This window comes from Neoarthrinium moseri, assembly GCF_022829205.1.
Source record: "Neoarthrinium moseri strain CBS 164.80 chromosome Unknown scaffold82_Wmoseri_CBS_16480, whole genome shotgun sequence".
Classification (NCBI taxonomy): Eukaryota; Fungi; Ascomycota; class Sordariomycetes; order Amphisphaeriales; family Apiosporaceae; genus Neoarthrinium; species Neoarthrinium moseri.
Window position 1 is genome coordinate 81,406 of NW_026055196.1, and position 12,524 is coordinate 93,929.

Below are 12,524 nucleotides of genomic sequence, written 5' to 3' on the forward strand. Positions count from 1 at the left end.
CCATACAGTATTGTGTAAATAATGAAAGAACGAGTAACGATACCTCCATCGAGCAAGGTATAAAACTTAGGAAAACTCCCAACTCCAGTCGCTGCTACAGGTATGTCGCTAAATGTCTGGAAAGTACTAAAGAGCATATTTGAAGAGAGGACTCCGATCACCAAGCTTATGCAAATCCTCCTCGCTGTAGAGTTGGCGCACCTCATCCTCGGTCATCTTGGCATTCTTCTTATTGATCGACCAAAGCGCGAACTCGAGCACAAGCATCGCAACGATACCAGCCGATGCAAATGCAAGCGAGTTCCCGTAACCGGTGGGATATCTCGGGGCTTCGTCATCTTTGTAGATGTAACTTCCAATGACGCCACCGATGTTGCCGGCGCAGACGAGGTAGCCGATGCTGATTGCCCGTTTCGCAGCACCGGCTGAGTTCGCGACATTCCAGGCGTTGACACCGGGGAAGATAGGATACATGCCTGTGCAGGCGAGACAAACAGCGAAGTAGCAGAGGCCGATGTTACGCGAGATTTCCGCAGCTTTGACGAAGAGAATCGTAAACGCCACGATTAATAGCAATTGCGGTCCCACGATGAAGGGCATACGCCATCTACACTTGTCGGCAAGCATTGCTAAAACAAAGGCGGAGATGGCACCACAGGCATAGGGAGGGATTGTAAGAAGCTGAGCGGTGGCTGAGGTGAACCCCATCGACTTGACAATTGTTGGCATTGTGAACTTCATGGCGTAGTTTGGCACCGCGTTAGACCAGCTGCCAAAAACGAGGAGGTAAATTTTCCAGTCGCAGAGAACGGCAAGCAAAGCATCTTTATCAAACCGCTTCTTGCCGCCTTCTTTGACGAGCTCTACCCTGCGAGCGGCCTGACGGAGCTCAAGGAATCGAATCTCGTCGGGCTGGAGCCAGCGGTGGGAAAGAACAGGCGAGTCAATGAGGAGCAAGAAGCAGAGCCCGCCCATGATGACTGTGGCTAAACCTTCAATGATGAATATCTGTCCGATGTGTCACGTTAGGCCCAAGTGCGGTAAGCGGGCTGGAGTGTTGTGTTGAAACTTACCCATCTCCATCCTTCAAGGCCACCAAGGCCATTCATCTTCGTGATGCCAAAAGCCAGCAATCCAGAGAAAGCGCCTCCAGATGCGGCAGAAGAATAGAGCAGAGCAATACGGGTTTGGGTTTCGTGGGGCATATACCACTTCGAAACCAATAAAATGGCTCCGGGAAAGAATCCCGCTCTAATAGCAAGGCTGTCAGTACTGAACAGGTCCAACATAAGATCAACGGCTTACTCAAACAGTCCGAGGAGAAATCGGAGAGCGCACAGTTGAGAGAAGTTCTGAATGAGGCCAGTAAAGGTCATCACGACACCCCAGCTAAGGACAATGAGTCCCATAAAGATGGAAGGTTTTTTGAACTTCTCCAGGATCATGTTGCTCGGAACTTCGGCAAGGATGTACGGTATGAAGAATATTGACAAGGCGATATTGTACTGGTCTTCTTTCATATGTAGGCTAGAGAGCAGCCCCTCAATCTTCGCGTTGCCTTCTCTAGGTTAATGGCTTGCTTTTGGTTAGGCATCACGTCCGTCGCTTACCGATATTGGTCTTGTCGAGGTAGGTGATTAGGTACAGGAACAGTAGCATGGGAATGAGCCTCCACTGAAGCGGATCTTGTCAGCATGATCCTGCAGCCCAGAGTGGTTCAAACACTCACGTCGACCTTGCGAATAGCCCGCCTCTGGCTCTCGACCGGATAGGTGGCGAGGAACTCGGCGTCTTCGGGGCTCAAGCCAGATATGCTTTGTGGCATTTCAGCACAGTGGCTCGCACTCCTCTTCTCCTCCTCCTCCATGGTGGAGGAAGAACGGGGGCAGCTGCTCGACATCTTGCTGTTCGGGCGATTGAATGGTGAAGGAGCGGAACGCCAAATCGTTCCCTCGCTGTTCAAGTTTTATCACAATCTGATGTCGCCATGCACGCGGCCGTAAGGAGCACCAACTCAAAGCACCAGCAGTGCGGCTCGACGAATTGCTTGCCTCGCACGGGAGCTATAAACCTAATATTGTGGGGCATCGGATGATTTAGCGGGGGCCGCCAGGCTGAGAAAATCCGGGGGCTTGGTGCTAGTGGTTTGCTAGTGAGACATATCGAAGGCCTGGAATATGGTCAAGTCGACGGCCCCAATGCATCACATCATCTCGGATTTGCGGATTTATGCGCTGAAGCACGACCAATTATGGCCTAATCCGACAAGCAGTTCCAGGTTCTCCTCCAAGCAACAGCTGAGGTGGTTGCAGAATCCTGGTGGTGTTTGTTGATCACTGGGTATAAGGAAGCGTCCCACGAACAACGGCTCAAAGAGCGGCCGAGGTTTTTATGCAATGGAAGGCTGACACTCCAAGTCGACCATGCCCAGTGTTGCATTTCTTCGGATTCGCGGACTCGTTTCCGATCTGATTGTCCTAGTTATAACGGCAGATGGCGAGAAGATATACGGTACATACAGTTGCGGGGAAGTGGACAACCATTGCGTTGCTATTATTCCCTTCGAAAAGCCGAAAGGGCGAGTGACAGGCCAACATTCCGGATTATAAAGATCAAAGAGACGGCCCTAGTCTAGTCATTCGTCATCAAACTCAGGCCGCCTCACTATTAATCAATCTGCACAGCACAGAGATCGTGTCGCTGTTAATCCTACAACAACTTAATTCCCCGTCGAAACGTCTAATTCCTCTAATCAATTAAACATGGCAATACAACCCCTTGACCTTCGAGGCCTTACGCCTGCTCCTGTCACCCCCTTCACCAAGGACGGAGCGGTAGACTACGAGGCCATCCAACGTCTCGGATCATGGCTTGGTAGCATAGCAGGAGTCAAAGGTCTCGTGGTCTTGGGCCACGCTGGCGAAGGCACTTTCCTATCGGAGGAGGAGCAATTAAACGTCATCAAGGCTTACGTGAAGTCCGTAGACAACAAGATCCCCATCATTGCTGGCATCACACGGGAGGGCACAGAGGTGGCAGCATTAGAAGCAAAGAAGGCCAAGGAAGCAGGCGCCTCTGCTGGGCTCCTTTATCCTTCTCATGGCTGGCTTCGGTTTGGCTATCAACCCGGGGCTCCGCAGGATCGGTACAAGCGCGTGTTCGAGGTCTCGGGCCTGCCCTTGATCCTATTCCAGTACCCAGACGTTACCAAGTGCACCTATAGCCTGCAGACGATGCTGGACATCGCGGCGCAGCCAGGCGTCTTCGCCATGAAGAACGGGGTGCGCAACATGCGGCGCTGGGACACCGAGATCCCCGTGATCCGCAAGGAGCGGCCCAATCTGCAGATCCTGACCTGCCACGACGAGTACCTCCTGCACACGTGCTTCGACGTGGACGGCATGCTGGTCGGCTACGGCACCATCGCCCCCGAGCCCCTGATCGAGATGATCAAGGCGGGCAAGGCCAAGGACTACGTCAAGGCCCGCAGCATACACGACCAGCTGCTTCCCCTCACCAAGACCGTGTACCACCGCGGCTCGCATATGGAGGGCACCGTGGCGCTGAAACATGCGCTGGTGGCGCGCGGCATCTTGGACCACGCCACGGTGCGGTCGCCGCTGCTGCCTCTGCCAGATGGTGCGGCCGAGGAGATCCATGCCGCCATTACGGAGGCAGAGCTTCCCCGTGTAGCACAATAGCCACTCGCTTCTTTAAGGGCTGGGGTTGTGGTGATAGCTTGAGCGTTGGAGCAAGATTTTGCAATATTAATACACGAACTACCGAGATATTATACACTTGGTTGTTTGCAGCTTACATCGGTAGACAAGAGAGATTTTTTTTTACCTGTTAAAGCACGTATCTAATAGTTACCATGATATCAAAACAGTGCTCTGGCGAGCGAACACGTCTATCCTATCCGTACAAGCACCGTAAGACGCCAGCCCAATAACAACCGAATTGCTCTAGTGCTCCAACACAACCGGCTTCCCAGGCTCCCAGTTATCCAGGCTCTCCCTGATGTTGACCCAGTACCGCAGCCTGACGCACTCCTGCGCGGCGCCCTCGTAGTCGCCGTCGCGGAAACAGCGCTCGAGCTCGGCGATGCTCTCCTGCTCGCGGGCAGCGTTGCGGGCGCGCAGGTCGGCGAGCCCGCCCTCGTCAGCGGCCTCCTCGATCTCCTCGCGCGCCTCCAGCACCTCCATCAGCAGCTCCGGGTCCTCGACCTTGGCCGTCTCATCGTTGGCGACGTCGAGGCCGCGCAGCTCGAGCAGCAGGTATTGGGCGCGGAGCAGCGGCGACGACAGCGTCTTGAAAGCCTCGTTGATGCGCGCCGACGTCGCCTCGGCCCGCGACTTGAGGTGCGGCGGGTGCAGGTCCGGGTGCGCCTTGCCCTGCAGCTGCAGAAACTCGCGCCGTAGCTCGCGTACGTCGATCGAGAAGGGACCTGCGGGTGGCGGCCCTCGCGGCAGCGTCTGCGGGAAGAAGTCGTAGTGGGTTCGCGGGAACTGCTGCTGGGTGCTGGCCGTTGCGGGCTCGCTCGCGGAGGGTGGTGAGGCCTGAGCGCCTGTGGTCGCCGAGCGCAGAGGCGCCTGGGTAGATAACCATCGAGGTTGGCCGATCGACTTTGTTGAAGTCCTACTCAGTCTACTTGGCGCAGCATCGTGGGCTGTGACTGGCGAGCGCGACGAGGACGAGATCGAAACACCACGCTGATGCTGTCTGCACGCGTCGCAGATACGGCTGATCCGACGCCCCCCGGAAAGCGCAGATGATCGCATGATAGAGACAGTGCTGAAATATCTACCCTTTCTGGCCTCTTGTGTCTTGATCTGTGGTTGCAGTTGGACCTCTCACATGGGACAAGAAAAGAGGACTACGTACGAGAACGAGAATATACTGCTAGGTGCAAATTGAAAACCAACTATGGATGACGTCGCGCGCTAACGGCCCCATCGGTAATTCGGGGTCCAGGGGCTCGGAGCCGCTAAACAAAGCCGCGCAAGGGTCTTAATCCGAAAGATTCAGTGGGCCACGCCCCACGCATCGCTTTACTGGTCTCTCTCCCTCATTACCAAGGTACATAGTACTCCTGTGACCCTTTCCAACAGTAATGGCCACAAGTCGCAATATGGTCACCCTAACGAGACTGGGTTCCATACGCAGTAGAATTCTCTTCTTCCTCTCGTGAAATTCTAATGCTGCTGCTGCTGCTGCTATTGGTTCTCCATAATGTCATTGATATATTCCTTTGCTTTCAGGGGTATCTTGCAACCTATGTGCGAAACGACCGATCCAATAGAACAACGACCCAAATCAAAATGTGTACTTTCCAACAAACATATTATGGCATGTAGATGAAGCCAGTGAAATCAGATGAGATAACGCAGGACGCTAAAGAAACCCGACCCTTCAGTGACTCGCCGGCCAAACTCCAGTCCATGAAGGAAAACAAATATTAGCAAGGTAAGCGCACCTCTGTCCATCTGGCACGCTCCGTGTGCCACCACTTTTCCTTGTCCTTCCTTTCGGCAGTAACGTAGCCATAGTGGTTCCACCGGCCGGTGCAGCCTTCTTTATCGTTCAAGTCCTCGCGGCCCTCGTTCAGGATATCGGAGAACAGCACGAGGCCGCCATTCTCGTCGGAAGCACCTGGGTCGGGCAACAGGCAATAGTGAATCGGAGACCCAATCTCGCCCATGAAACCGGCCATGCCCCAGGACTCGACCACTTCTCCATCCTCTTCGATGACATTCACGGTCCATCTCGGTTCTTCTCGTGCATCTTCAAGCCGACTTTGCGCTGCACGGCGAGCTAGTTGTAAATTGCTCGAAGGCTTAGGCTCGTCCAGGGCAGCAAAGAACGGTGTGCTAGGTGTTTTGAACGGGGATTTGCTCGGTGTTGTAGGTGTCTTGGGTGTGGTTGGGCCAGCGTCAATCGTTGCGACCAGGCCGCGCCCTCTATACTTATCGCTTGGCTTCTCGATCTTGTCTACTGGCCTGCAGAGATTTTGGAAAATCCCTTCGGGATCGTTGGGCGCCCGGAGAAGTCGAAGGGATGGGAAGCCGTTGGCGGCTATGCTTTTCGCGAGAATGGAGTCTGCAATATTGGCACAGGTCTCGTGGCTAGTAATATCCCAGTGAAGCCTCTTCAGGGAGTTAGATGCCAAGTATGGATAGAGCCAAATCATCTCGCCCTCAGCGAGGACTGGTGTCACGGCCTGAACGAGGTTGAGTGTCTCCAACGACTTGAGGTTCAAGAAAATACGCCCGAGCGCCTGAAGAGAATCCAAATTCATATGCTGCAGCGTTAGGCTGCGTAGTGATTGGCTCGACTGCCGCGTCACGTATGTAGCCAATCCTGAAGCAGTGATTCCCGGAAGGTGAGACAAAGACAGCGACCCCAGCGGTGGCAAAGATAGCAAGTCTCGGTCGTCAAAGCACGTGCGCGAGAGCCCCGAGAGGTTGAGTTGCTGGAGTGCGGGCATGGTGGAGATGGCGGTTGCGACTAGTGAGACAGGTGTCAAAGCGGCACCGGGAAGGCAATGAATCGACAGCGTCGTGAGCTGTGGCCAATGCATATTCAGGTCCAAGAAGGCGGTGCTCTGCTGTGGGAGAAGGTCCTCGGGTTCTGTGTCGTCGGTTGGGCGCCTGCGTAGTTGTCGTTGTGTTGCAGATGCCTCCACGACCCAGGTCATCTCCTGGAGCTTCTCGCGCGTCGATAAGGCGTGGAAGAGCCTGCTGAAGCTGTGATCGTAGGTTTGATGTGGCCCAATCAGTCTTTCGAAATTTGGGCATGCCATAATGAGGGAGGCGATCAGATTCGTGTACTGATCGATGGCCATCCCCTGAGGCTGTGTTGGGACCTTGAGACTGTGGACGACGGCGGCAATTCGAGGATTGGCCCTCAAAGTCCGTCGGAGGAGTACCATTCGCGACCCGTGGTTAATCTTGTAGCGCTTCTTCTGCAGTTGTGAGTCGCTGCCCACAAGTAGGATATCCTCGTATCTATTCAGGTCAGCTTGGGGTCTTGGCAGATGCATCGTGCATGCATGAGCAGGGGGCCTCCACTTACAGGGCCTTGCGAGCTACATGGAGCAGGCGTCGGGAGGAGAGGGCAACGGAGCAAAGGTCTCGCATCATGCATGTCGCACAGCTGAAACTGTCCTCCCTCAGGTGTGACTTCCGGAGCTCACTCATGATGAGGTCTAGAACTTCGTCTGGCAACGCCGCAAACTGCTCTCCCGGCTGGAGAGCTCTCCTCCTGTACTGCTTGATGGGTGCAGGGCGCTGCCAGCCGTGCTCAGGTCTTCGCGGGTGCGAGTCCCAGGACTCGAAACTGGTTCGGCTGCTCGCCGGACTGCGCATCCTTGCATCGTAGCTGTCCCTCGTCATGACGGTGCTGTTGGAGGAGCTGCTGAGTGGCCGGCCATTGCGATCGTACGTAACAGGTCGGTTGTCAAACTGAGCGTAGGAGCCCGGGGACCTCGGGGCGGCCCTCATGGGTTGATGCTGTTGTTGGCGCTGAGGCATGGGTGCCGGCATCGGCCCATTGGGGGTCATGATGATATTGTTTGTCTTTCCTCTCATGGCAAACTCCCTGGCCATGGAGTCTCTGCCAGCAAGGCTGGGAGCAAAGCCGCCGGCATGCGGCGTGTGGATCGGGCCTGGCGCCATGACGGACATGTTGTGGTTCCTCCTGCTTGACGGAGCGGGCGGTGCAGGAATCAAGAAGCTCTGATCATATCTCGACCGATAGACCACGGCGGCTGTAGCAGATCGGGTCCTCTGGTGTTTTGTAAATCTAGAAATTTTGGAATCAACATCGACGCTCTGCTCGGTCCAGAGACATCCACCCCCGGCCCATGGGAAACTAGGGTCGCAAGGAGATCGACGCCTGCGTGGGGCGGCGAGATTACAGACGACGAATTGGCTGCAACGGTGCTACGGCAACTCTGCTCACGAAGCAGCACACCCCGTATTCCAAGTGCACCGGCGCCATGCGCTCGCGCTGATTGAAATCTTCACTGATGCCCACCCGACTGGAGAATAGCGCCGACCTCGTAGCCCGACAGGCGCACCCAGGGCGAGGCGCATCCACTGACACCCTCTCGCTCGAGAGCGGTAGCGCGCAGCTGACCCTGCAGCCAGCGACCACCAAGCGCTACGATCGACGTGGAAATTACAGCCCCTTTTCCCAGCGTCCTGGGCGGCCTTGTCCCACACGTGCCACGGGAGGAGGGAAAGGGGAAAATAAGAAAGACGGATGAGGTGAACTAGCAAAGCACGGGCATTTATGACGACATTTCCAGACCGATCTCGCGCTCGCCCGTCTGCAAGTTGCGGAGTAGGGCCTGGTGGATGGGTGGATGATGGGGTTTTGGGATGGCAGATGCAGATGCAGATGCAGGATGCTTTTCATATAAAATTCAGAATGACCCACAGGCAGACCCAACTTTGAGGCTCGGAATGTCTAACGTGAAGCTGGGATACCCAATGCGAAGAAGGATTGCCCCAGAGCTGACGCGCGCCTCGCCGCCTCGCCACGGCTTCATAGGCCGTCGTTTGTTTTTCGGCACTCAGCCGCTCCAACAACTGGCATAGGAATCAACTTACTCTGGTTTATAAATAGCAGCCCCGTCATCTGCCGTTCTTCCGTCGTCGGTTCGGACGGCGGTATCAACCACCCATTGTTGCGAGACTGGTGGTGCCGAGCTTCTCTTCAAGCGTTTGGAGAGCTTACGGGGCTGAGTCGAAGTCGACCCGAACGGTCCCAGGATGGCCATTGCTCGGGTCCTTCGCGAAACGCGGCCGCACGTGAGGCTGGAGATTGGATTTGCGCGTAGGACGTCCGCCCCGGGGCGAGCACAGCGACCTTAGGGCCCCGTCCCTTATGATTCTTGCCTTTTGGCACGAGGTGGGCGGTCGTGGTTCAGTGTCGCGATGGGTGAGCGTGGGCTGTTATATTCCCCGTGAGTGGTGCTGTGTTTGCACCCTTGGATTCAGCTGCATGGCCATGCACTGAAGACGACAAGTTGGAAATTTGAGTTGAGCAAACGCATAACCACAAGGGCCCTCCGAGACAAAGGCTTAAGAGTCCAGCCATGCAAGAAGTCCAGGCGGCGCCTTTTAAGGTCAGCTACCCGGTGCATACTTGGCATGATCACTAGGCCTGCCGCATTTCCTGCTGATGCACGGTGGAGCCTAGACGAAATGCTCGTGGTCAGTAAAAGGCCAGCGGCTGACAAGGCCCTGTTTGAGGATGTTGTTGGAGTGGCGGAGCAGTGAGGTAGCAGCTCGTTCTGCATCGCGAGCTGTCCCCATGACCCAATAGGTATGTCTCAATGCGCCAAGACACCTCCCGCCCTTCCAGGCTTTTCTTTTCATTCCGCGGGGTCGGCATCGGCGAAAACAGAAATGGTGGATCCATAGGTAGGAAACGCGTGCAATGGAACGGCTAGCACGCACTAGCTGTATCAAATATGTTGCCCGCAGGCATCTTTCCAGGCTCTGCGGCTTCCAGGTCGTCCACGAAGTGAAAAAAAAAAAATAAAACCCCTTGGCCGCGCTCACCGGGTCTTACAGGAGGTTTCCCTCTTCTCAGAACCCGGGCTCGCCGTTGTAACCGAGAGTGCCCTAATGACAGCTAACCCAGGACGACTGAGCGTGAAGGGTGTCACCAGCGATCAGCTTCTTATCTCTAAACATGTTTGAATGGGTGCCGACTTAATATCGTCCCGTCCCTACCTTGCGCCCATCAGCGCATATCGTCCGAAAGATTGGAGGGTGGTAATGTGGGGAGGATCCCGCTTCGGCAGATGTACCTAGAAATGGGAGCAACTCTAAATAAGCGAAACTATATCATAATTGCCAAGAGATCTGAGCCAGGGTTCTTTGATCAAGTTCATGCTTATTCCGAGCTTCGAGAAAGCGTCTAGCCAAAAGTGTGAATTATTTCTACTTCAATGATAGCACACAGACTCGGAAAGATTGAGATTCACATCAGACCCGGTTGCATTTCGCTATTTCATAAAACCGGGGCAGGCAAAATTGTACTTGCCGCGAACCGTCGTGGCGGCAGGAGGACCAGCACTGAGTACATGGTGTTGTGCTCGATTTACTCGCCGTTACGTTCTTGAGCCCTCCAGATAAGAAAAACGCCCGAATTACAGAGTGTGGTCGATTCCAAATGTGTGACAGTGTGGGGCATGTCACTTGCATCTGGCATCTTTTCTAACCACCACCCACAGCACATCGCGCAATACAGTGGCTGCAACGTTACGCGACGTAACTTGAGACCCAGTTGAATCAAAAGGTAATGAAAGGATAATCATTTCATCGGCCATATACAGACTTTTTGAGCCATTCCGTTATGGCCGATGTCTTAGCCATCGTTATCACGGCCGGTCACTCTTAAAATGTAGAGCAATGGTAGAACTCACGACACAAAATAGAGACACAGACAAGCCGCAACCTGTGATGGTATGCTGAAGACGGGGATGGAGATCGTGTTTTGACTGGCTGAATGAGTTTCAGCCTGCTAAAATGTGATATACAAGTCTTCAGGTATCTTATAAGCGCAAGATCGAGTGGAACATAGTACCTTCTATTATTGTTTTTGGGGCAGAGGTCTACATCTGCACCTACACACCCTTTAAAAGGTAGCCTGGAACCTGGAAAGTTGCTTGGTCCTCGTCCAGGAACTCTTTATGCTGGACAGCTTCCATTTGAAGTTTCCGTTGACTCAATTAATGTAGCAACTCAGCTACCCACCTGCCAGCTCGATCAGCGATTTTCTCAGCTTCGGTCTTCCAGCCTAACAGGTTACCAGCAAAAGATATGTCATGATTAGCCAACCGTTTGACCACGTAGGACACCTCGTTGCCTGGGATGTCCTTCATCTTTGACACGAACTCCGTGGCATCGTCGTAGAAGAGCTCGCAGCCGCCGCAGTATACCCAGATTGGGCAGGGGCTTTTGAAAGGCGATTGTAAGGGATTCATGTATGTGGTGGCAGTCGGTTCATTCAAGACAAATCTCCGGGCTCCCCAGGTCACAAAAGTCGGGTCCATGTAGTCGTTTTTGTAATTCGGGTTCTCTAACACAGTCTTGGGATCCGTAGCGGCCAGGAAGCTAACGGCAGGAGAGAAGATCAGAGCACCGCGGGGTGCAGGTAGTCCAACGGCTTCGCCATGATCTGCTATATAACGCCGGCGCACATATCACGATATGTGCGCCGCCTGAGTCTCCAGAGAGGGTGATTTGCGATGCAGGTACAGAGAGATCCCTAAGAAGATAGCGGTAGGCAGCTAATGCGTCCTGCAGCGCTGCTTGAAAGCGTCTATTCTTGTTGGCTGCTAGTCTGTACAGACTCCATAACGCGTAGCAGCCAATCTTCTCGCTTAGAAGACGCGCCGCGAATGCACCATCCACTCTAACGTCCCCCATTACGTAGCCACCAGGGTGGAAGTGGAGGATGATGGGCTTCTTGGCATCAGCGACTTCAGGTCTGACTGCGTTTGGGAACCAAATACCCCCTGTAGTCTGGGGCTTGATGTTCTGATCTGACATGATGACATCGGCAGATTCTGCCTCAGTTACGGGTGCGATCATTACAACGCGATCTCCCGATCCAGGGGTTAGGTCAAGTGGTGTGACGGCCTCAACCAGAGCGATGTGGTATATGAAAGCGTTCATCAAGTTGTTTGCGACAGATTGTAGGATAGCCTATTCTGCATGCGGTCGGGTTGAACGAAGGAGATAGTAGAGCGCGAGAAGAGGAAGCTTCGCAAAGCCGAAAAGAGTGGCTCCGGTTGCCCAGAAGTACTTGCCAGGGGAGCTTGTGATGGGAGACACGCTGCCCTATGTCTTGGATCCAAGTAGATAAAGAATTACAACGGCGCTGGGAGAAGGGGAGTCTCTGCGTGAACTGATTGCGCTCATGCTTTACGAAGAAATTAAGTCTTATTTATTTCGAGCATGAGTGATTATGCTGTGTAGAGAGAGAGGCGGGGGAAGATATGTTTGATATTTCCATGGCCGCCCCAGGAAAGTGTGGTGGGTTAGCGGCGCTTGGGAGGCACACCATTTCGAACACTCCCTGTGTACAAGGCGCTTCCCAGTCTTGTGTACCTTGGTGCAGGAGGTGCCTCCGCCTTGATGAATGATAAGCGCGGAGCGGAACCGCGTTTGGTCCGGCCGTTGTGTCTCCAGCGTACTACGTACAAACCCGCATCATTGAAACCAAACTGAGTGAATCCACCCATCTCTAGAATGGGTAAGTCCTGAGCCGGTTTGGCCGTGGCATGCGCAAGAGTAATGCGTGAAAAATCCCCGACAGCATAGAGCAAGGTCCCTGAAGCGTCGACAATAGCAGCTTGAATAAAATGTCGATTTTCAACAATGCCACCGCTGGTTGTGACAACGCAGTTACGAAGTTGGGCCATCGCATGTGTTCTACTGGGTGTTCTTTGGCTGTGCCAGATCTTTTCTAGCCGTTGCGGGGGAAGAAGAGACAGAGAGTAA

At 54.2% G+C, this 12,524-nt stretch overlaps 5 protein-coding genes across 5 annotated transcripts; 1 reads left to right on the forward strand and 4 right to left on the reverse strand.

The window, feature by feature from the left end:
• Positions 1 to 126: 126 nt before the first annotated feature.
• On the reverse strand, positions 127 to 1,867 carry JN550_012253 (uncharacterized protein; the record flags this gene model as incomplete). The annotated part of the gene is made up of 5 exons (XM_049310709.1): positions 127 to 1,008; positions 1,074 to 1,251; positions 1,306 to 1,558; positions 1,611 to 1,674; positions 1,730 to 1,867. The coding sequence occupies 5 exons, from the start codon at positions 1,865 to 1,867 to the stop codon at positions 127 to 129; spliced, it is 1,515 nt and encodes a 504-aa protein (XP_049165785.1).
• Positions 1,868 to 2,762: 895 nt separating this feature from the next.
• JN550_012254 (uncharacterized protein) lies at positions 2,763 to 3,701 on the forward strand (the record flags this gene model as incomplete). The annotated part of the gene is made up of 1 exon (XM_049310711.1): positions 2,763 to 3,701. The coding sequence occupies one exon, from the start codon at positions 2,763 to 2,765 to the stop codon at positions 3,699 to 3,701; it is 939 nt and encodes a 312-aa protein (XP_049165786.1).
• A 264-nt stretch (positions 3,702 to 3,965) lies between these two features.
• Positions 3,966 to 4,781, reverse strand: JN550_012255 (uncharacterized protein; the record flags this gene model as incomplete). Its single annotated transcript, XM_049310712.1, has 1 exon — positions 3,966 to 4,781. One exon carries the CDS (start codon positions 4,779 to 4,781, stop codon positions 3,966 to 3,968), a length of 816 nt encoding a protein of 271 aa, XP_049165787.1.
• Positions 4,782 to 5,458: 677 nt separating this feature from the next.
• JN550_012256 (uncharacterized protein) lies at positions 5,459 to 8,785 on the reverse strand (the record flags this gene model as incomplete). Its single annotated transcript, XM_049310713.1, has 4 exons — positions 5,459 to 7,007; positions 7,075 to 7,803; positions 8,028 to 8,204; positions 8,616 to 8,785. 4 exons carry the CDS (start codon positions 8,783 to 8,785, stop codon positions 5,459 to 5,461), a joined length of 2,625 nt encoding a protein of 874 aa, XP_049165788.1.
• A 1,962-nt stretch (positions 8,786 to 10,747) lies between these two features.
• Positions 10,748 to 11,570, reverse strand: JN550_012257 (uncharacterized protein; the record flags this gene model as incomplete). Its single annotated transcript, XM_049310714.1, has 2 exons — positions 10,748 to 11,199; positions 11,372 to 11,570. 2 exons carry the CDS (start codon positions 11,568 to 11,570, stop codon positions 10,748 to 10,750), a joined length of 651 nt encoding a protein of 216 aa, XP_049165789.1.
• Positions 11,571 to 12,524: the final 954 nt, after the last annotated feature.